Below are 23,458 nucleotides of genomic sequence, written 5' to 3' on the forward strand. Positions count from 1 at the left end.
CCAATTTATGTAAGTTTTTGAGAGGCAAATCCTTTCGAACTTGCAAAGTTAAGGGCGATGTGATAAATTAATGATCAACCATGACCAGTTTTGGTTGCTTAAGCAAATTTTATAAATTATTAAATTGAACTTCAATGCATGAGTGAACACAAGGTACACTTTTTGGGGAGCATTTAAACTTTATCATTTGGATCTCTTTTTGGGCAGCATTTCAAATTTATCATGTGGATCTCAGCAATGTGTTCATGGGCGTCGGGAGAATAGGGGGTGAGATAGGACTTAAGTGAGAGAAGTAGGTTGATGGAATAAGGGTCAACAGAACATTCAGCCCCCGCCCCCTCCCTCTCTCCCGCCCTCCCTCCTGTTGAGAGACTGATGGCTATTGTCATGTACGCGTGAAGTCCAGAGCAGAATGTTGATTTAATGATTAATTCTGAATTGGGACATCAACTTTTTCCTATCAATCATTTAATCAACAATTTATCAGTAAATCAACTTATTCAATGTGCAATGTGATCAATCAAACATTCAGTTTTTTTTCAATTAATTATTTCATTAATCATCATAATCATTAAATTTCTTGGTAGTCATTGAAAAAAAAAAAACTGACCATCAGCCACCGGTCACTTGGCAGTTAAGTTTTGAATAGGCTACAAATGATGCAGGAAGTGAGACAGAGAGAGAGAGGGTACATATGACTTTTAATTTGTAAAAGGAAAAAAAAGAAGAGGAATGCCCTTTTAACCAAGTCTTAGCATATCTCGCCCTCTTGCTTGTAACGGGTACCATCACATTACTCTGACTCTCACGAACACACTTTTGAGGTTCACAAGATGAATATGCTACAATAAAATTACAATTCCTGTTCACTCATGCATTACATTTCAATTTAGTAACTCATGAGATTTGCCTAAGAAACCAAAACTTATCTCACTCATTAATTTAGCTTAACAAGTTCCAAAGGACTAACCACTCAAAAAACTGTAAGGCTAATTCCTGCCCATCCTACTTTAGCTGAGCTTAGTCTCTCAGGAGGAGAGAAGCGGGGGGGGGTGAGATTGAGAGAGGGGTTGCTAAATGTTCTGTTGACCTTTATCCCATCAACGTACTTCACCTACCTAAGTCATATTACCCCCTCTTCTCCTGACTGTCGTGAACACATTGTTGAGATCCACATGATAAGACAAAATGCTGCACCCAATTCATGATCACTCATGCATTAAATTTCAATTTAATAACGCATTAAATTTTCACAAACAACAAACTGATCACAACTGATCTTTAATTCACCAAATAACCATCAACTTTGCAAGTACCAAACAAAAAAAACTGAAAGAAATTGGAAGGCTAATTCCAGCCCACCCTAATTTTCATACCCTTTGTTTCAGTGGGCAGTGCTCGCTCAAGCATGAAAAGTTTTCCAACTTTTTGGTGTCATTTGAAAGTTGACTTTATAGGCTTTCCATATCTATAAGTCTTTTCCCCCAAAGTGGTACATTTTTTTATTTGGCAGCCATTTCAAAAGTGTATAGGTTTTTTTTGGGACGCACTGTATAGCCAAAATAATAACAGTTCCATGTCTTCTGACTCCATAATTACCAGAGGAATACTATATATTGGATACATACAAATTTGATCAATAAAACTGTAAAAGAGATATTCTAATAAAAATCTTTTGATTTGAGATCCAACGCGCAATGTTCACTTTCCAACAATGAGCAGCTCGCCACCAACAGGAGATAGGTACCAGTGACGCCCTGAAATAGACCGATTTACTAATAAGGTCAAATTTATGGATGTTTCTTCCATCGGGACCTAGTAACAAGTTATTCTATTAACCTGTACCTATTAATCAGACCTGCTATTAATGGTATTTCAATACTTGGAATCCACTTTGCATACATTAGTTGTTGCTATTTTCGGCAAATATCAGGCAAGCTTTCCGGTTGTTAGAAGCAACCTTTGTTAAACTGGTATGCATAAAATTTGAATATGTTAGTAAACCGGTCTATTGATCCTTGTTTAATTCATATAAAATTAGAATGCATATAATTAGAAATGTTTATTTTGCAGGTTTTATTCTTGCTAGCATTCATGTCATGAAATGATCAGCGTGATGTTTTTGTAAAAAAAATTCTCCAAAAAATAAGAGTGAAAAAATCCTCAAAGTCACAAATGGCTTTTTAGGTATAAAATTAAGCATAACTCCCAGACAGTTTTATGACCATTATTTTTTAGTAATCTGAAGACTTTTAATACAAGAACAAAGTCTGAAATAGCAGTAGTGTAATCTGGGCCTACTTGCGTGCAGTATAAAAGACATCACCGCATTGGTCAGATCATGCTGAGATGACTCGCACTACTGCGTACGGTATTGATAAAAAAGATTCACGTTGCATGTCATGTAAGAGTCATATCAAAATCTTTGTGAAACACCCCTGACCTTATAGTGTAACCTGACTAAAAGTGTAACATGGCCTGATAATGTAGTCTTGCCTTGTAATGTAACCCAACATTAAAGAGTAACTAGGTTAAAACTGAAACATGGTCAACGTAACCTGGGGGTGTTTCACAAAGAATTAAGTATGACTTAAATCGCACTTAAATGCCGACGCGTATCTGAAATGCAACGCGCAATCTAATTCATTAATACGCAATAGTGCGCGTCCTCTTTGCATGATCTGACCAATGCGCAATGCGGTCATGGCTTTTATACCGCGCAAAACTAGGCATTTAAGTGCAACTCTAAGTCATAATTAAATCTTTGTGAAACACCCCCTGGCCTATATAATGTAACCTGGAATTAAAAAGTAATCTGGCTTTGATAGGCTTTAAGTGTGATACCTGTGCTTATTGTGTAACCTGGCCTTATAGTTTAACCTGCAAAGAGTTAACTTCTTAAAACAGTAACCTTGCTTTAAACCTGGCTTTAAAATGTATCCTGATCTTTTAGTGTAATTTAGGCTGAGTTGCCTGATAGTGTGATACCTGTGCTTATTGTGTAACCTTGCCTTATAATGTAACCTGCAATTGAAAAGTCAAGTGGCTTCCATAGACCTTTTAAGTGTGATTCATGTGCTTATTGTGTAACCTCTCCTAATAATTTAACCTGCTTTAAAGAGTTACCTTCTTTAAAGCGTAACCAGGCTTTAGAAGGTATCCTGATCTAAAAGTGTAATCTGGGCCTACTTGCATGCAGTATTAAAGACATCACTGCATTGGTCAGATCATGCTGAGAGGACTCGCACTACTGCGTACGGTATTGATAAAAAGATTCATGTTGCATATCATGTAAGAGTCATATTAAAATCTTTGTGAAACACCACTGACCTTATAGTGTAACCTGACTAAAAGTGTAACATGGCCTGATAATGTAGTCTTGCCTTGTAATGTAACCCAACATTAAATAGTAACTTGGCTTAAAATTGAAACAACTTATAGTCTAACCTGGCTTTACAATGTAACCAGGGTGGTGTTTCACAACGATTTAAGTATGACTTAGGTAGCACTTAAATGCCAACGCAAATAGTCAGTAGTGCGCTGCCTCTACTCATGACCTGACCAATGCGGTCATGCCTTTTATATCGCACGTAATGAGGCATAAAGTGCGACTCTAAGTCATACTTAAATCTTTGTGAAACACCCCCTGGCCTTATATTGCATGCGTGAGTAGCAGACAGCATGGTAGTCGGATCGCAAGGTGTGCAGTGTCGAAGCTTAAATCGCATGGTAGTCATAAGCCTCGACACCGCACACCTTGCGATCCGACTTTCATGCTATGCTGTCTTTGACTCACGCATGCTGCGCTTTTTGCCATAGCAACTGAGAAAATAGCGCTTGCTACGTACAGCGTATGCATGTTGTATATCATATACGCGTCGTGCAACTCTGCTGTCTGATTGGTTGGAAGTTGGATTGAGCCTGCCGTTCAGTCATAAGGATTTGACATGTCAAATCCTTACGGTTTACCTTGCGACTTGTCTCTGACCGGTCTGCGACTCTCAAGCTGACAAGAGCTGTGACGCCGGATCGGGTCGTAAGGTGTGCGCTTGTCTTAAAAGACATCACCGCATTGGTCAGATCATGCTGAGAGGATCTACCTTTTCCTCATCTACAAATGGGCGGATATCTTTCCATAGGTCCTCTTCCCTCTTCTTGGAAAGTTCCATTGTTGACTTAACTGGGGGCATCTGAAAAAGTATTGGGATGTCCGCAGAGTTCATCTAAAAGATAATTTTTCTTCCTCTGCATCGCTTGCCTTCATGTTCCAGTCATAATGCCTTGTTCCGATAACTTAAATCTGCATGTTGGATGAAAGCAAATGAAAAGTGTTATAAAAATACTTACATTGCTTCATGATTTGGAGAGCATATCGAGATTAGAGTAACAAGTGGAATGCCTCTGGCGGTCTTACCTGCATCACGCGATTCAATATAGCAGCAGTGCTGACTTTGAAAACTACTATAACTCGCACAAGATGTTCAGTGAGACTCGGTTACTCTTACGTCCATGTTTTATGAACTAGACCAATACACTTACAGAGATATGATGGTAATTCAACAAATATCCCCAACATGGCCAAAGTTCATTGACCTTACATGACCTTTGACCTTGAACATGTGACCTAAAACTTGCACAGGATGTTCAGTGATACCTGATTACTCTTCTGTCCAAGTTTCATGAGTCAGATCCATAAACTTTCAAAGTTATGATGAAACCAATTCGCATACTTAACGAGCTGTGACCTTAGACCTGCGGACTCCGAATTCAAACTTAGCCTGTATTTTGGTGTCATCTACCTACACACCAAATATTTTTAAAATTCATTAGATATTTTTCGAGTTATTGCGTGGAAATCAACTCGCATATCTAATGAGCTGTGACCTTTGACCTGCAAAATTATCCGTGCATTATAATTTTGTTCCCTCGAAATTCTATTTCGTTCCCACAAAATACTATTTCGTTCCCACGAAATACTATTTCGTTCCCACGCAATATTATTTTGTTCCCACGAAATACACTTTCGTTCCCACAAAATATTATTTCGTTCCCACGCAATATTATCCCCCCTCTCTCTCCGATCTGCACCGGCCATGTATAACACGTGCAGCATAGCAACATGCTTTGGTATGGTATGCGCTGATGTCTGAGGCTGATGATGATGGGGGTGATGATGATGGGGGTGATGATGATGATGGGGGTGATGATGATGGGGGTGATGATGATGGGGGTGATGATGATGGGGATGATGATTTGAACAGCGGTCTCCGAATTCAAACTTTGCCTGTATTTTGGTGTCATCTACCTACATACCAAAAAAATTTAATCCATTAAATATTTTTCGAGTTTTTGCGCGGAAACCAACTCGCATACTTAACGAGCTGTGACCTTTGACCTGCGGACTCCGAATTCAAACTTAGCCTGTATTTTGGTGTCATCTACCTACACACCAAATATTTTTAAAATTCATTAGATATTTTTCAAGTTATTGCGTGGAAATCAACTCGCATAACCTGTCCTTATAGCTTAACCTCCTTTAAAGAGTTTAGCTGCTTAAAAGAATAATCTTGCTTTCAGGCGTAAACTGGCTTTTAAAATGAATGCTGATCTTATCTGGGAGAGCTAGCAGTAAAAAAAGACATCACTGAACTGGTTGGATCATGCCGAGAGGACGCGCACTACTGCATACGTGATGTACGACTAATATTTAAATCTTTTCGAAACACCCCCTGAAGAAACCCGTCTTTGTAGTCTAACCTGGCATTAATAGGCTTTAAAGTGTGATACCCGTGCTTATGACATAACCTGTCCTTATAGCTTAACCTCCTTTAAAGAGTTTAGCTGCTTGAAAGAATAATCTTGCTTTCAGGTGTAAACTGGCTTTTAAAATGTATGCTGATCTTATCTGGGAGAGCAAGCAGTAAAAAAAGACATCACTGAACTGGTTGGATTATGCCGAGAGGACGTGACTACTGCGTACGTGATGTACGACTAATATTAAAATCTTTGTGAAACACCCCCTGAGGAAACCTGTCTTTGTAGTCTAACCTGGCTTTAATAGGCTTTCACGTGTGATACATGTGCTTATGATGTAACCTGTCCTTATAGCTTAACCTCCTTTAAAGAGTTTAGCTGCTTAAAAGAATAATCTTGCTTTCAGGTGTAAACTGGCTTTTAAAATGAATGCTGATCTTATCTGGGAGAGCTAGCAGTAAAAAAGACATCACTGAACTGGTTGGATCATGCCGAAAGGACGCGCACTACTGCGTACGTGATGTACGACTAATATCTAAATCTTTGTGAAACACCCCCTGAAGAAACCCGTCTTTGTAGTCTAACCTGGCTTTAATAGGCTTTCAAGTGTGATACCCGTGCTTATGATGTAACCTGTCCTTATAGCTTAACCTCCTTTAAAGAGTTTAGCTGCTTAAAAGAATAATCTTGCTTTCAGGTGTAAACTGGCTTTTAAAATGAATGCTGATCTTATCTGGGAGAGCTAGCAGTAAAAAAGACATCACTGAACTGGTTGGATCATGCCGAGAGGACGCGCACTACTGCATACGTGATGTACGACTAATATTTAAATCTTTGTGAAACACCCCCTGAAGAAACCCGTCTTTGTAATCTAACCTGGCTTTAATAGGCTTTCAAGTGTGATACCCGTGCTTATGATGTAACCTGTCCTTATAGCTTAACCTCCTTTAAAGAGTTTAGCTGCTTAAAAGAATAATCTTGCTTTCAGGTGTAAACTGGCTTTTAAAATGAATGCTGATCTTATCTGGGAGAGCTAGCAGTAAAAAAGACATCACTGAATTGGTTGGATGCCGAAAGGACGCGCACTACTGCGTACGTGATGTACAACTAATATCTAAATCTTTGTGAACACCCCCTGAAGAAACCCGTCTTTGTAGTCTAACCTGGCTTTAATAGGCTTTCAAGTGTGATACCCGTGCTTATGATGTAACCTGTCCTTATAGCTTAACCTCCTTTAAAGAGTTTAGCTGCTTAAAAGAATAATCTTGCTTTCAGGTGTAAACTGGCTTTTAAAATGAATGCTGATCTTATCTGGGAGAGCTAGCAGTAAAAAAGACATCACTGAACTGGTTGGATCATGCCGAGAGGACGCGCACTACTGCGTACGTGATGTACGACTAATATTTAAATCTTTGTGAAACACCCCCTGAGGAAACCTGTCTTTGTAGTCTAACCTGGCTTTAATAGGCTTTCAAGTGTGATACCCGTGCTTATGATGTAACCTGTCCTTATAGCTTAACCTCCTTTAAAGAGTTTAGCTGCTTAAAAGAATAATCTTGCTTTCAGGTGTAAACTGGCTTTTAAAATGAATGCTGATCTTATCTGGAAGAGCAAGCAGTAAAAAAGACATCACTGAACTGGTTGGATTATGCCGAGAGAACGCGCACTACTGCGTACGTGATGTACGACTAATATTAAAATCTTTGTGAAACACCCCCTGAGGAAACCTGTCTTTGTAGTCTAACCTGGCTTTAATAGGCTTTCACGTGTGATACATGTGCTTATGATGTAACCTGTCCTTATAGCTTAACCTCCTTTAAAGAGTTTAGCTGCTTAAAAGAATAATCTTGCTTTCAGGTGTAAACTGGCTTTTAAAATGAATGCCGATCTTATCTGGGAGAGCTAGCAGTAAAAAAGACATCACTGAACTGGTTGGATCATGCCGAGAGGACGCGCACTACTGCATACGTGATGTACGACTAATATTTAAATCTTTGTGAAACACCCCCTGAGGAAACCTGTCTTTGTAGTCTAACCTGGCTTTAATAGGCTTTCAAGTGTGATACCTGTGCTTATGACGTAACATGTCCTTATAGCTTAACCTCCTTTAAAGAGTTTAGCTGCTTAAAAGAATAATCTTGCTTTCAGGTGTAAACTGGCTTTTAAAATGAATGCTGATCTTATCTGGGAGAGCTAGCAGTAAAAAAGACATCACTGAACTGGTTGGATCATGCCGAGAGGACGCGCACTACTGCATACGTGATGTACGACTAATATTTAAATCTTTGTGAAACACCCCCTGAAGAAACCCGTCTTTGTAGTCTAACCTGGCATTAATAGGCTTTCAAGTGTGATACCCGTGCTTATGACGTAACCTGTCCTTATAGCTTAACCTCCTTTAAAGAGTTTAGCTGCTTAAAAGAATAATCTTGCTTTCAGGTGTAAACTCGCTTTTAAAATGAATGCTGATCTTATCTGGGAGAGCTAGCAGTAAAAAAGACATCACTGAATTGGTTGGATCATGCCGAGAGGACGCGCACTACTGCATACGTGATGTACGACTAATATTTAAATCTTTGTGAAACACCCCCTGAAGAAACCCGTCTTCGTAGTCTAACCTGGCATTAATAGGCTTTCAAGTGTGATACCCGTGCTTATGACGTAACCAGTCCTTATAGCTTAACCTCCTTTAAAGAGTTAGCTGCTTAAAAGAATAATCTTGCTTTCAGGTGTAAACTGGCCTTTAAAATGAATGCTGATCTTATCTGGGAGAGCTAGCAGTAAAAAAGACATCACTGAATTGGTTGGATGCCGAGAGGACGCGCACTACTGCGTACGTGATGTACAACTAATATCTAAATCTTTGTGAAACACCCCCTGAAGAAACCTGTCCTTGTAGTCTAACCTGGCTTTAATTGGCTTTCAAGCTTATGGTGTAACCTGTCCTTATAGCTTAACCTGCTTGAACAGTAAGCTACATAAAAAAGGAACCTTGCTTTCAAGTGTAACCTAGCTTTTAAAATCGTATCCTAGCTTTTAAAATCGTAACCTAGCTTTTAAAAGCGTATCCTGATCTTATCTGGGCCTAGTAAAAAATCATTGCATTGGTTGAATCATGCATTGCAACTCACCATTACTCCAAATTAAAAGAGGGATTTCTTGTTCAATGCTGCTAAAAAGCAGAGTGCTTGGACTTCTGCCTCCTTCCAGTTTGTCCTTCTTTCTTTATCTCTGCTCACAATCTGTATGATTTACCTGTAGTATAGGCAAAACCAAACTTGTATAGCTAACAGATTAAGAGTTTCATTTTTTGGGATAAACTACAACAGAACCCCCTTGTGAAAAAAAATCCTTTATATATTCGTTGATATGGGTATTACTCAGTTTCATTGGCTCTATACAGAACTGTGTAAAAATGAATTGTGTCCATGTGCATCAAATGTCTTTTTCAAAGGCCACGATCGCAATTTAATATACCTCAAAAATAACATTTTTGTATCCCTTACTAAACGTTTTCCAGATTCATCCACTGCGCAAATTTTTTGAGCGCATCACTCACTGACTCTTTACTTTTACTTTTTTGGGTGTAGACTTGTAAAAAAAGGTAAATTAACAATCAAAGGACCCTTATTTCAATTTTATCATTTTAACCACTCCATTCCCCCTTTTGTTTGTGTAATTTGATAAAGAGAGAAAGGAGGTCTGTATTGCTGTACCACATCATTCAATTCCCGAAGGTAGGCTTGTATACTTATCAGCATGATTTTTTTTTATCATTTATTTTATCTGCAAGGTATAATTAGGAAATAATTTTGCTGCCCCCAATTGGAAAACACACAGGTTTTTGTTAGACAAAAAGGCTATTGGATCAATTGGCAATTAGACGAAATGTTGATGAACAAAATGGCTTAGAAAAAATGGCAGATCATGTGGTGGGTGGACGGGATGGCAGTAGATGATTTGGCACTACTGCTAATTGTATGGTTTAAGTTACATGTAGATCCTATTTGTAAAGTATAATATTCCCAAGCAGTTCAAGGATGGTTGGGGTGGAGAACAATATTCATGCACCCCTTTCTTTAAATATGAAGATGAAAAATTCATAAATTACCCAACATTAAGAGTAAGTGCCTCCTGAAGAACCCCATCAAATCTTTCAGTGTAACATGTTATTCAAGTTGAAACAAAGTTTAAGACATACAGCAAGGGTTGTTTGGAAGCAGATTCTTGATATGATGACTTTTGTGACTTAATGGATGAATAAACTGGAAGAATTAATGGGTTCTTTGGGATGTGGTCTTACTTTGATTTTAAACATCAATGAAAAACTGAGAGGAAATAAGTTTATCTTGCAATTACCTAGTCTAGTCTTAAACTGGTAAAGGGAAAGGAGGCCGAGATCCGGTGATCAGATAAATGCCTGTAAAAACACAAAAACAAAATGTATCAGTGGTTCTAAAACATATAACATACAAATAACAAATAAAAAACAAGACAAAAGAAACTAAAAATAAAAATATCAAGTAATAAAGGTGGAGTGACTCTGGTAGTCTCCCCTGCATCCACGATTCAATATAGCACCAGTGCTGACTTTAAAAACAACTATAAATTCACTATTCACAAAAACACAATGTTCTTATCTTAATATACTACTACATTTATTAACCCTTAATGACATTTGACCTTGATCTAGGAACCTACATGTACATGTTAGACTTGTGCAAGATGAGCAATGATACTAGATTACCCATATGTCCACATTGCATTAACAATATCCATAAACTTTATGATGGCAATGAGCTATGATGGTAATTCAATAATTGTCCACAACATGACAAAAATTTGACACTAAGTGACCTTTTACCTTATTAATGTGACCTGCAGAGCAGGTTCAGTGATACCTGATTACTCTTATGACCAAGTTTCATGAACTACATCCTTTAACCATAGAGCTATCTCTGTAAGAGCTCCATGCTTTAACTATCAAAGTTATTATGGTAAATCAACAAAGAAATTGACCAATGTTCATTGACCATAGACCTTAGTCATGTGATCTGTATCTTGCACAGGATGTTCAGTGATACTTCTTTACTCTTATGTCAATGTTCATGCACCAGTTCCATAAACTTTCAAAGTTGTGGTGGAAAAAACAACTACCCCCAACATGATTCAAGGTTCATTGACCTTGGTCATGAGACGTTAAACCATGCCTTTCTAATTGCTCTCTGCTGTACAGGCAAGATAGAAAGACAAAATCAACAAGCCTCATAAAAGAAAGATTGGCATGTTGTCAATGATCACGGCAGTATTTTTGATTGAGAGTCACTTGCATTATCTGAGTTTAATTATTTCATAGTATATGAATTTAAATAATTATTCGAATTCATACACTATGAAATATATTAAAATCAAATACATAAAGAAAATGAAGCTCACAGATAATGTTCAAGAAGCCTGGCATGAATGGTCCTGTGAGTTTCAGGGCTGGAGCATCTCATCATTACTTTAGATGTTATAGATGAAAAACTTGAATAAAATAAGTTAATTTGGAACTTACCAACTTTAAGTCTCTACACTAGTCGCATAAAGTGAGGTGAGGTTGTGATTCTGCATTCTTGGAAGTACCTGAAAAAAATTGAGTGTAGCAACCAAAACATAAAATAAAACAAAAAGACATTAATATAATAACAACACACTTTTTTAAATAGTGCTTAATTCATCACAACGACATGTCTAAGCGCTTTACAGATATATTATTACCCAGGTCATCGAATTCAATTGGTAATTCCCGCACACAATGTGTGAACATCCTCCACTCCCATTGAGCAATTCAATGTAGCAGCAGTGCTAAACTTAGAAACTACTAGAAAATAATTATTCACAAAAAAACACTACCAGGTACATTCATTTGCCCGAAAAGATATTAGACCATGATCATGTGTAAGACCTAAGTCTTATCAGAGTTATTTGACCTTGGACCTTGGACCTGAGACCATGGCAAGAGAATCAGGTATACTTTTGTATGTGGAATAATATTAAAAAACATAATTTCTTAATTTGAATATCAATGTAATGAATTTGATTTACTATTGTTGTGTCAATTCTTAGCCAACGCATAGAATAACATCTGTCGCCAGACATTGCAAAACAGTGCATAGATCTGACAGCATCAAGTTTGTAATGTATACACACAATGCTTTTCTTCATAATAAACCAAGCAAACTTATTGTGAGCTTAATTAGTACAGTCCATCAGACCCTTGAAATAAATATGGCGCAAGAGTGATTCTGTCTGTAGGGGCAAAAGGTTAATGCCTCAATACGCACAACTGCATGCGTACAGTAATAAATTCACCAGACTAAAACCATAGATGGAATGACCAAGAATTACAGGCCACTGCCTTCTTCCTATACCAGATAATGATGATGATGAAGATGAACATGAGCAAAAATAACACTTTTTTCAAAATATGCAAATTCTGTGCTTTAATGACTCCATAACAAATATTGCTATATCCCATGCTTGGATTAGACTTGATAATTTGTATATTGGAAGATTTGATAGGTTTTCAGGGGGATCTTACTTTAGATGTTATATATCAAAGAAAATAATTAATAAAATAAGTTATTATAGAACTTACCAACTTCAAGTCTCTACACTAGTCGCATAAAGGGATGTTGTGATTGCAATCTTGCAAGTTCCTGAAAATAAATGTGTGTGTGGACACCAAAACATAAAAATAAAATTTTAAAAAGGCGAGCGCATCTGGCAGTCTCACCTGCATTGCGCAATTCAATATAGCATTAGTGCTGACTTTGAAAACTACTATAAATAGTTATTCACAAAAAACACCATTCAAATGATTCAATACTACGTTCATTGACAATAAATGACATTTTACCTTGATCATATGACCTAAGACTTGTCAGTGATACTTGATTACCCCGATTTCTACGTATTATAAAGTATATCTATTACCTTGGAAAGTTATGACAGCAATCTAACAATTACCTCCAACATGGCCCTCGCACATGCCATGTTTTGAAAAAACAGTGAATAATTAATCAAGTGTGAGGAACTCCATGTCGGCTGTAAATCACCAATTTTGAGGCTGATAGAAGCATGGAAAACAAGTGAAACTTTGTGTAAAGTAAGAATATTAAATTTGATTGTTTTTAAAGATCATGATGTTGCATGAATTTTTTATTTTTCACCATAAAATTCCATCTTTGTCAATTGGAGTATCAGAACGAGTTCACGTTCGGGTAACCCAGGGAGCTCCGGCCCACGAAGCGTGCCGCAGCCCAGGAGTCCACCGTGCATTTAGACACAGACACAGGACAAGGGTAGATTGTGGTCATAATAACTTGGAAGAAAATTGTGTAAACAGAAATTATGCACTTACCACGATTATATGGATGAAGGTCTATCATGTGGCAGTATCCTGACATCGAGGCACAGACTGGAACCTCAAAAAAAAGAAAAGTTCTGTCCTTCTACCCCAGTCTCGATCGGCCATTTTGTAATGAATTTTGAAAAAATTAGGAGGGGTATCGCAACAGAACTTTTCACTTTTTTGAGGTTCCAGTCTACCCTAGTCCCATGTCTATGTCTGGCTCAGGCCCGCTTCGCAGCCGGAGCTCCCTGGGTTAATGTTCGGGTAGGTGGAGCTTAGCAGTAGTGAAGTGGAGCCTGGACGAACATCACTTGAGGTAGAGGCACACCTACAGTTTTAAATTAAAACAGGTAGAGAGATACACGTACATCTTTAACTTAAAACCACTCACACATACTGTGAGGTTAATATTACTAACCTTGCATCATGAACCACGTGCTGCAATCCCACTTCTGGTGTCCACAAGCACAACACACGACTGCTTGATTTTTCTGTATGCAGCGGCATGTAATGAACCCTTGCGTGACTTAGTTAGAGTTAGATCTATACACAAATAATTATTATCTGAGAATAGATCAAACTCTAACTAAATCACGCAAGGGTTCATTACAATTTACATGCCGCCGCGCACAGAAAAATCAAGCAATAAAAGTCGTGTTGTGCTTGTGGACACGAGAAATAATAGAACCAGAAGTGAATCAACTTGACAGTCAGCATGCATGTATTAAACAATGTTGTGGATAGAACTTGCAACCCAAACACCATAACACAGTTAATCAATGGGCATGGCACAAGTGCAGTTTCGCACCGGTCGATTACCACTACCAGTACTACCTCAGGCGATGTTCGTGCAGGCTCCACTCCAATTCACTACCGCTACACTACGCTCCACCTACCTGAACATCGGGACAGTGAACCAATTCGGATATACCGAGTCACAAAAGGTGGGATCAAATGGTGGTTTATTGTAAAAAATCTAGGAAAAATATGTAACAAGGGATATGAATGACTTAATATCTTACTCTACACCCGTACAATATTTCACTCCGTGTCCATCCTCCAGTTATACTCAAAATTTGTGATTTTGGGCCAGTATCTTTTTCCTCACAGTCGCTGATCGATCGCGATCGCATGCAATTTTTTAAAATCGGCCGTGAATAATACGTGTGAGGAAAAAGATAATGGCCCAAAATCACCAATGTTGAGGATAACCGTAGGCGTAGGATGGACACGGAGTGAAATACGGTGTAGAGTAAGATATTAAGTCATTCATATCCCTCGTTACATATTTTTCCTAGATTTTTTACAATAAACCACCATTTGATCCCACCTTTTGTGACTCGGTATATCCGAATTGGTTCACTGTCCCGATGTTCGGGTAGGTGGAGCGTAGTGTAGCAGTAGTTAAGTGTAGTGGAGCCTGCACGAACATCACCTGAGGTATACCAGTACCAATACAACTTACAAGCATACCTCACCACAACCATAACACTAACATGACTAACTGTTCACAAATGTCCTAGCAAGTCACATTTCAAGGTCAATATACCCACCGCTTTTCTAAATATCGCAATCAGGAAAGGCTAAATTTCAATATATTATGGCTTCGCTCTGCATACCGTAAGGGCACTAGTATTCAACCCGTTTGGAGAGTTTCCTCAAATTTATAGAAATATAGAATTTACCTGAATTTCAGACCCGTCTTATTTCCAAGAGCAAATGCTGGTTATTCTTTTTCCGTTATTTTTTTCTTCAACCAGTTGACTGTGTGCGCGGGCGATCGAATTATACGGCGACGGATTTTGGTACTAGTATTCAACCCGTCGGCACTAATATTCAACCTAGAGATGAAAGATGGCCTAGCTGTCTCTCGATCTGCTCTTGACCCATCCGACTATGGACTAGACCATTTGAGATGAGACCAAACAGGGAATTAATCAAAGCCAGAGACTTACATAGATCTAGATCTAATTTAGCAATCTAAACCCTTTTGAGATTTGCTATCAATCCTCACTAGGTTGAATACTAGTAGGCCTACCATTCAGTGCAAAAGGCCATCGCCGCATAATTCGATCCTCCGCGCATGCAGTCGACAGATTGACAAAGAAAATATCGACAACAGATTACCCTGGAATTAACAAAGGTATGAAATTAAGATAAATTCCCTATTTCTAAATATTTTGGGGAATATGTCAAAATCTTTGAATTATGCCGGGTTGAATACTAGTAGGGTCCTAGGCCTACCCATACGGTATAGTCATGCAGATCAGTCATGCATCTATGGCTGCTTGGATTCGCCATGCACCATAATGTTGATATGGACTGATGTTAGCGACCAAAACTTCAAAAAGACTCCCCTGCGGCATGCCAGCAGTTAATTTGCAGCATGTTCACTTCACATGATTTGGTTGCTAACTTCAGTCCACATATTACCCTAGTCCCGTGTCTATACTGCAGTGTGTCTATGGCCAAATACACGGTAAGCGCCCTGGGCTCCCGCCAGCGTAGCGGGCGGGAGCTCCCTGGGTTACCTAGGCCTAACTTAGAGCAGCCAAGACTGGCAAGAGTATTCAAGGCAATTACATACGAATAACGAATGAAATGCGGTAGACCATATTAGATTGTATAAATTCACGCGCCGAATTATATTACATAAACTGAAATTGTATTATTCTTTCTGTATTAATACTCACATGTTTTATGGAATGTTGATGGTACCGTCGGGGAACAGTGTACTACTGAACTGAAGTGATTTTCTCGCACAAACTCCCCATTCGGTGCGCGCGCGTACATTATAATTGCAATTAACACTTTATCGCGAACTTACCCGGCGAGTTACACGTTAAGCTCAGGTCCTCTTTAAGACCTTAACAGACGGAGTCAAACGTAGGACATTGTCAAAGAAGTGCGTACGAAATCCATAACTGTGACCATTCGGAGGATGTTGGCGTATCGTGCATCGAATACGGTATCTTAATTTTCTCTTTCATCATGTTCATAAAATGAAACTTGTTGATGGTTCTCTCATTGGGCATGGTCAATCATTCAGAGCAAAAGATAAGTAAAGTAAAATCATCTGTTATACATGTATAACGAACACACAGTCATGCTACTTATGCTGTTATGAATGTATTTGTCCGCGTACCTTCTCCGTATTCCATAAACATTTTTTCACCTTTAGAGAATAGAAACCACTCGTAAAAACCCCGATGTAATATTTATGTCTGTTTAATTATGCCTGTATGTTGAAGAATACCTATCGCAGAATTAATCTCGAATACTGTTTTGTACTTTCTTCCGATAACAAACCCTCAGAAAATTTAAGCTATTGGTGAGATATAACTGTAATATTCTGTTGCAATGATCGATGCGATAAATTATTTGATACAATTCAAAATAGAAAATATGAAACTTAAAGTTAAGAAGTTTTCCATGGAATCATTTGACTTCATCAACAGAAGTGAACCAGGAATCCTCTACATCTATGGCAGTGGGGACGACAGAGACGCTTTCTTCAGGTGATATGACTAATGACGGTAGAAATGGCATATCACAGGCTGCCGCAAAGGGTATATTCTATCATTTCTGGTTTATTGTGTAATTTGAGTAAAGTTAAAAGTTTAATTTGCATAATTTATTGTACAGCGCATAGAGTTTTTCGACTATTATAAATTTTCCCCGATACTCCATAAATTGGTCCCCTCAAATTTTTTGGCTCATTACTACGCTTCTGAAAATAATCGCTTCTACTCGAGCATGTTTATTTTCTATTATTTAAGAAAAATGGCGAGTACTGAAAGGGTTATGTCTATTCCATTGCATTACCAACGTGCATGGCCCTCGGAAGCGGGGTGTTCGGGTGATGAAGCACCCCAATATTTTCCTGCATGGGGGTGTTGCGTGTATCTTTCTCCATAGGCAGCACCCCTTGGAATTATGGAAGGTGTGAAAAAAATGAGAAATGTAACCGAAATGACCTTCATTTTATAGTGAAACCTTGTTCTTTTGTGCTATTCAAATTTCACGGGATCAAATTACCCTCCTTTGTTTTCCTTTTCAAATTTACATGCATCTGCACCCTTAGTAACTGAAAAAAAATCGTTCCCAGGGCCCTGCCAATGTGATAACAGAATACAATCGTACAATATCTTTGGAGTAGGTATTTCGAAAAACAATGGATATCCAACCAAACTCTCATTTTGCGTAGTTGCTAAGAGTTGTCACACATTATTCGGACAAAATGTTGAGAGGGCACAACATGGCTGGGGGGTATTTCTAATTAGTCGTAATCGAGCGAAGCGAGAGAGCCAACTTAGTTTTATGTTTAAATTGAAATATATTTTGTGACATGCAGGCTTTACGACAGATAATAAAAGTACCCTATTTTGTTTTAATTACCTTCTTTCCTTATTTTTCCGGTGGTAGAACTTTTTGTTGTACTGCCTCCCATTCCCAAAGTCCAATCCACGTCATTTATCCATAAGAGTGGCAGTTGGTAAAATAATGATCGGTTTACCGAGTCTACAAAATCATAAATTCGACTCCAAATGCTTGATATTCATGTTTACGAATATATTCATTGATTAATTTTCCCTTTTCCCCCTCCGTAGGTTCAATCGGATTCCTCTCTGTCTTAGTCATTGGTATTCTACTTGTTTGTATCGTCATGACAGTAGTGATGCAGAAATACAGGTATGTCTGGAAACAAATCCCACTTTTGAAATAAGAGTGAAGGTTGAACTGCATCAGACTACTGTCGCAACTTAAGTATATTTTGAGATAAACATGCAGAAATGTAACTACTATAATAAAAAAATCTCTGTTTAGAGTTCCTGGAATTGCATCACAGGTTTCTCTTGTAATTATTATGATAATTATAAACGTTCATCAGGAATGCATTTAGTAAGAAACAACGAAGATGGACCTATAGTAGCACCCAATATTTGCTTTACTGCAGAATGAAATTATGAAAGAATAACTCTCATGGACCCTGATTGGTAGGCCTATGTTAAGGAAAAGTCACATATAATCTTAATTGGCAATTCACAGTTTGATTACAAACGCTGTGCTGCGGAGCCTTCGTGTGTTTTACGCACGTTCATAGCTAACGCAGACATCCACTAGCATACGGAAAGCAAAATAATATTAGAATCAGATGAGAAGGGATATATTATTCATTTCCTCTCTGTTCATATTTTTCTAGAGGTTCCGTTCCATATACCCCGGCGGCAATTTCTCCGATTGAAAATTGCACGTTAAACCAAGCATAAAATCTTACCTCTAAAACAAATAAACTCTAATCCTTATCTTTAGGGGCGCACTTTTAGATATCCGCGGGGGCGGGGGGTTGAAAGTTTAAAAAAAATTGACTTGCTACATGAGCAAAAAAAAAATTGACATACCATAAGAGTAAAAAAACAATTGGTCCACTGACAAATCATCTGAAAGGGGCAACCCCCCCCAAAAAAAAAAAAAAAAAAAAAAACTTGTCTCAATGGAATAAGGAAAAAAAATACTCAAAGAAGAAAGGAAAAAGAAATGCATCGACCCAAACTTCCAGCCCCCCTCCCCCCTGAGTATCAAATGGCGCGTCCCTTATATCATTCTGAACTCTATTATAATCGTAATTCTAGCCCTATACCATTTGAGATATTAAGACCGGAGCAAATGTTGCAAGGAGCAAATTCAGTGTCACCCTTCTGCATGACGTACCCAATCATCTATGCTGGAGAGATATAAATGATAATCATTTTATCTTTATAATTGTCTTCCTTAGACGCATCGCAATGAATCGCCAGTCTTCAAATCCAAACTGTTACGACGGACCACAACGCGGGAAAGATGGCACCATGGAGCTTAATACTGTCTCTGGGTCCAGGATCAAAGACGAATCTTCAACCAACCAAGCCGATATGTATGAATCACTTCAACATGTTGACAGCAGAGATTTATCCTATGAACATATTCAGAAACGAGATAAATAAACGAATTAATCAAAAGATATTCAACATGCACTGTTTCATAATGCTTGTCAGATCTGATAAGTTGTCATTATCCGACATTTGCCAATAAGAGGACAGTGATTCCGTGTTATTCAAAATTAAAGATCTTTTAACGTTTCCAGACCTTACTGGTGACAGCTACCATGAATTGGTGCTTAGAAATATATTGCATTCCGGTTCTCACGCGCATTATTAATGTAAACTTTAATTAATATGAAATCTAGATCTTGAATATTGATCGTCGTCGTCTTCATCAATGGAATAATCAACATCATTATCATCATCATCGTCATCATTATCATCATCGCCATCACCTTCATCATCGTCGTCATCATCATTCATCATCATATTCATATTCATACTCATTGTCATTCATAATAATTTGTTGATATATCTATGCTCAGTGGACTTGGCGGCAGAGCAGAGTGGTAACCATTACCACTCTGCACGAATAGGTAATCAAGCCATTCAATATGTATTCATTGTCATTTTACGCTGTAAATAGTTGAGCTAACTCTTTTTTTTCTTTTGGGGTATGTTTTTTTTATTGTAATACAATATGATAATCGAATGATCTATGCATTCTTTAAAATGGATATAAGTGTTGCTAATCTCAACCGTACCTAAAAAAAATATGATATTTTAGTTTTTATGTCTTTGGATTTTCCATCTCGACTAAGAATGGCTCTCCTCTTTATTGCTATATCATACTGTGGGTTAAACCATGTGCACACAGTTCCTACTGAAACAAATAGAGGGGGGGGTGATGTTGTGTTCATTGCCTTGCAAATGGTGATGGGATTTTAAGCCCATGACGAGGGAAGATGTAAATGTTAACCAGACATTTCATTTTCTTCATTGATAAAATGCAAATACGATAAGTAGGGGGCGCTTTCATGGGAATGTACATACATGTGGATAAAATGAGTAGGCCACTATGAGATTGAACTCTTGACTTTCATTTTTATTTGCAGTTTAATGTTTACATCTATGTTCATGTTTCGTTATATCATAACTACTTTGTGTACTTTGCACTTTGTACTTTTTGTCTTTGTGTAACGCTATTTGTAACCTACTTATCGAGGAAGGGCGCTATAGAAATGTGGATAATAATCATGATATCATAATCATACAAATATTTTCCTTCCATAGGCAAAATACATGACGGCATTCTCTTCTAGTGGGGGAATGTCACAGTATGATAGTCCCCCCACTTGGACAGTACGGTTTGCTTCGTGAGTTGATATCAGTGTTTCCTTCATGTAGGCCTTATTTCATCAAGAATTGTTAATGTAATTTAATAGACTTTAATGTTGCGTTTGAATAGCAATTTTGTTGTCTTAGGGACAATTTGGGGGCATTCACATATTTTGTTATATCATTAACCCCAGCAAACAAATGGACGTTTTCTGAACGTTGTTGTAACTGTCAAAAGTTCGGACGTTTTCTAAAAACGTTTTTAGGATGTCCGTCTGTGGAAGGCCTTCGTTCTCTTTATAACGTTTGAAATTGTTAGAAAACATTTTTAAATGTAAAAAAAATTAAAGATTTCAAGAACCTGCTGAAAACATGTTGAATGTTGTGGACGAATCACAACATTTTAAAATATTCGCAACGTTCTATGGAAGTTCAACGGACGTCCAGAAAACATTAAGAATCTGTCTAGAACATTCAGAAAACATTGAAATTGTTCAAAACGTTTTAAAAACGTTTCGAAGCTCTGTGAGTATCATTTGCTAATAAAATTAATACAAAAATTAAAATATATTTATTATATACTTGTTCATCTTCATTCCCCTGTGATACCCTTGCTATTTCAATACCTTTCCTTTACCTAGATCATATAAACTCTCCTAATCTACACACTTAAAATGTTGGGCAACATACTTTCCACTGTGTAGGGCAATGTATGTTGGTAAAAAATATATATATATTCTTGGCAATTATTATCCAATTGAGCAAATTTATTACCCAATTTGGGCAGATTTTAACCAATAGTTGTGTGGTATGTTACCCAGGGTTGTTTAAAAGTTGGTCATTTTTGCCCAACTTTTTTAAGAGTGTATTTTTAATCTAACTACTACTCGTATTCAGATCTTTTACAATATCAGGTAGGGATCAGATCATGTACCAATGAAATAACTCCCTGAATTGCATTATGGGCTTTAGGCCTCTGCAATCTATGTCAAATCATTTTGCATTATAGAATTCCCCAAATAGCTTGTCATTTATTTTTTTCAAAGTATGTTTTTGCAAAACATGGTACGTTAATATTAAGGTATTATAATCGAATGTTTTCCAGTCTAATGACGTTTTTAAAACATTCCTCAATATTGTTAAGAATACAATAAGTCCAATTCATTTGATGATAAAGCCTACCCAAACAAAAAGTCGATTTGAACATGGACCTGTTCATGATTTGAATAAATAATATAAAAATAAAACATCAAACAAAGCGACAGGCATGATACCTACTCAATTTTTTTTAGCAAACTTGATTTAAAAAGTAAGTATCTGGCTCCCTTAAAAATTATGCTCAAAACGCAACTGGAAGCAGGAATAAGGCAAATAAAGAATTCGGGCATCGGGGAAAATAAAAGAATTGGTTTCTATTTGTTCTAATCCAGGATTGAAATTTGACGAACGGGGGTTTCGGATTGTGGTGACCCAGGTTCGATTCCCACTTGGTGCACTAGCTTGTGCCTGTTTGGTAATGCATTTATCCTCATTATCAGGTCCCTCGGAGAGGACCTTCCACCGTCGGTCCTCTGGCTGCTTGCTTACAAGTATTCATGCTTTCTTTGCAAGTAAGTAAAAAAAAAATACCACCATCATTACATTAAAAAAAATAGGTCAGATCAAAACTTGGAAACGTTTGGAACCAAAACATGCATATTGTGCAGGTGTGAAATGCAAGAATAATACAATAAAAGAATAAAAGCTTTATTTGATTGTCAGTTACACTTGTCGAACATTTAATTTTTTTTCTTGAATGTGGGATGATTGAATGTGTCTTTTAATGCACATCTTCTCCTTCGCCTTCTTCCTCTTCTCCTTTGCCTTCTTCTTTGCCTCCTCCTCCTCCTTCTTCTTTTAAACAACCATTTTTAATAGTTTTTATACAACCATTATTTATATACAGTTGCACAAAATTTAATCAGAATTGCATAAAAATCTTTTTTACAACCCGCTGTATAAAACCAAGTTTTAAACATAATTTGTATAAAACTTTCATACAACCCTTTGTTTAAACTTTAAACAACCGCGTGCTGTCTAATTTTCAAACAACGGTTGTAAGGTTCATATAGTAAACACCGGTTGTATAAAATTTTATACAGGTTGTATAATTTTGTTTTTACTGTTTGGAGGACGTTTCATGTTATAACGTTTACGACCGTTTTAAACATGTTCTTTAAAAAACGCTATTTGCATAAAATGCCAAGTCCAAACTTTGTAATTTCTATTATTAATGTCTATTTTAGACAAAGACGTAATGAATCTAAAAACGTTGTGTGTTTACTGGGAACATGATTAGACAGTTCATTCTTCTCCAGTGTTTACATTGTGCACAATGTTTATACAGCATTAGCAGGTAGGTATGTGTAAATAGATAAGTGCTCCTTAAAATATGGAATAATATCAATAACCAGGAAATAAGTTTTGAATTATTGTGTCAAAATCGTTCTGAATAAATCATACCAAAATGAAGGAGCCTGGGAGATGTAGAATTATCACTTCATTTCTTTTTATCCAATTACTGGTGTCTGTGTACGCCGTGGGTGAGTTTTAATATCAAATTATCTTGATTTTTTTAAATAAAAAGAAGGCATGTTTAATCGGACTTTCTACTACTGATCATTGGGTCGTATAATATCAATGTGACTGTCACACCAAACGGAACCTATACTCAAGACCGACGAATATTAATAGGAGTGGGCTGTACAGTAGTCAAAAATATATAGAATTTTTCAAAATTTTACTAAGGAAACAGTTTTTATGTCTTCCTTTTACAGTATCTCAACATGATATGACAACATTTTTCTAGGGTCAGACAAAAAAACATATACCGGACCAAAATTCGAGCTGGCCGCCATTCCCAGAAAATCACACTTTTGCCATATTTTTTTTTCAATTTATCGATAAGGACAAGGGGTAGAAGAATCCATGATGATATAAAATCATTATTAATAGGAGCACTGACGTACGCAGGGTGGTAAAGGTGTTCGCACCCCCCCCCCCCTAATATTTCAAAACGCCCCACTAAATTTTTTTTGAAGAATTTTTCGTTTTGATTGTCAATTTTTTT

The 23,458-nt window shown here is 37.3% G+C and overlaps 1 protein-coding gene and 1 long non-coding RNA gene across 4 annotated transcripts; one reads left to right on the top strand and one right to left on the bottom strand.

Moving 5' to 3' along the window:
• Window positions 1–172: 172 nt before the first annotated feature.
• Window positions 173–15,985, bottom strand: LOC129276257 (uncharacterized). 2 transcript variants are annotated; one of them, XR_010296247.1, is made up of 7 exons: window positions 15,869–15,985; window positions 13,160–13,216; window positions 12,395–12,455; window positions 11,312–11,379; window positions 10,114–10,174; window positions 8,886–9,009; window positions 173–4,300 (listed from the first exon to the last, which is right to left on the bottom strand). It is a non-coding gene; the product is annotated as an uncharacterized LOC129276257 (long non-coding RNA). The 2 variants fall into 2 exon arrangements; XR_010296246.1 differs by lacking the exon at window positions 15,869–15,985 and having other exon boundaries at window positions 13,160–13,515.
• Window positions 15,041–23,458, top strand: LOC135157195 (uncharacterized). 2 transcript variants are annotated; one of them, XM_064112075.1, is made up of 5 exons: window positions 15,657–15,756; window positions 16,025–16,118; window positions 16,609–16,719; window positions 17,761–17,842; window positions 18,927–23,458. In XM_064112075.1, exons 3-5 carry the CDS (start codon window positions 16,635–16,637, stop codon window positions 19,132–19,134), a joined length of 375 nt encoding a protein of 124 aa, XP_063968145.1. In that variant the 5' UTR covers window positions 15,657–15,756; window positions 16,025–16,118; window positions 16,609–16,634; the 3' UTR covers window positions 19,135–23,458. The 2 variants fall into 2 exon arrangements, with proteins under 2 accessions (XP_063968146.1, XP_063968145.1); XM_064112076.1 differs by lacking the exons at window positions 15,657–15,756; window positions 16,025–16,118 and adding an exon at window positions 15,041–15,293.

The sequence above is a fragment of the Lytechinus pictus genome, chromosome 17 (assembly GCF_037042905.1).
Source record: "Lytechinus pictus isolate F3 Inbred chromosome 17, Lp3.0, whole genome shotgun sequence".
Taxonomy (NCBI): domain Eukaryota; kingdom Metazoa; phylum Echinodermata; class Echinoidea; order Temnopleuroida; family Toxopneustidae; genus Lytechinus; species Lytechinus pictus.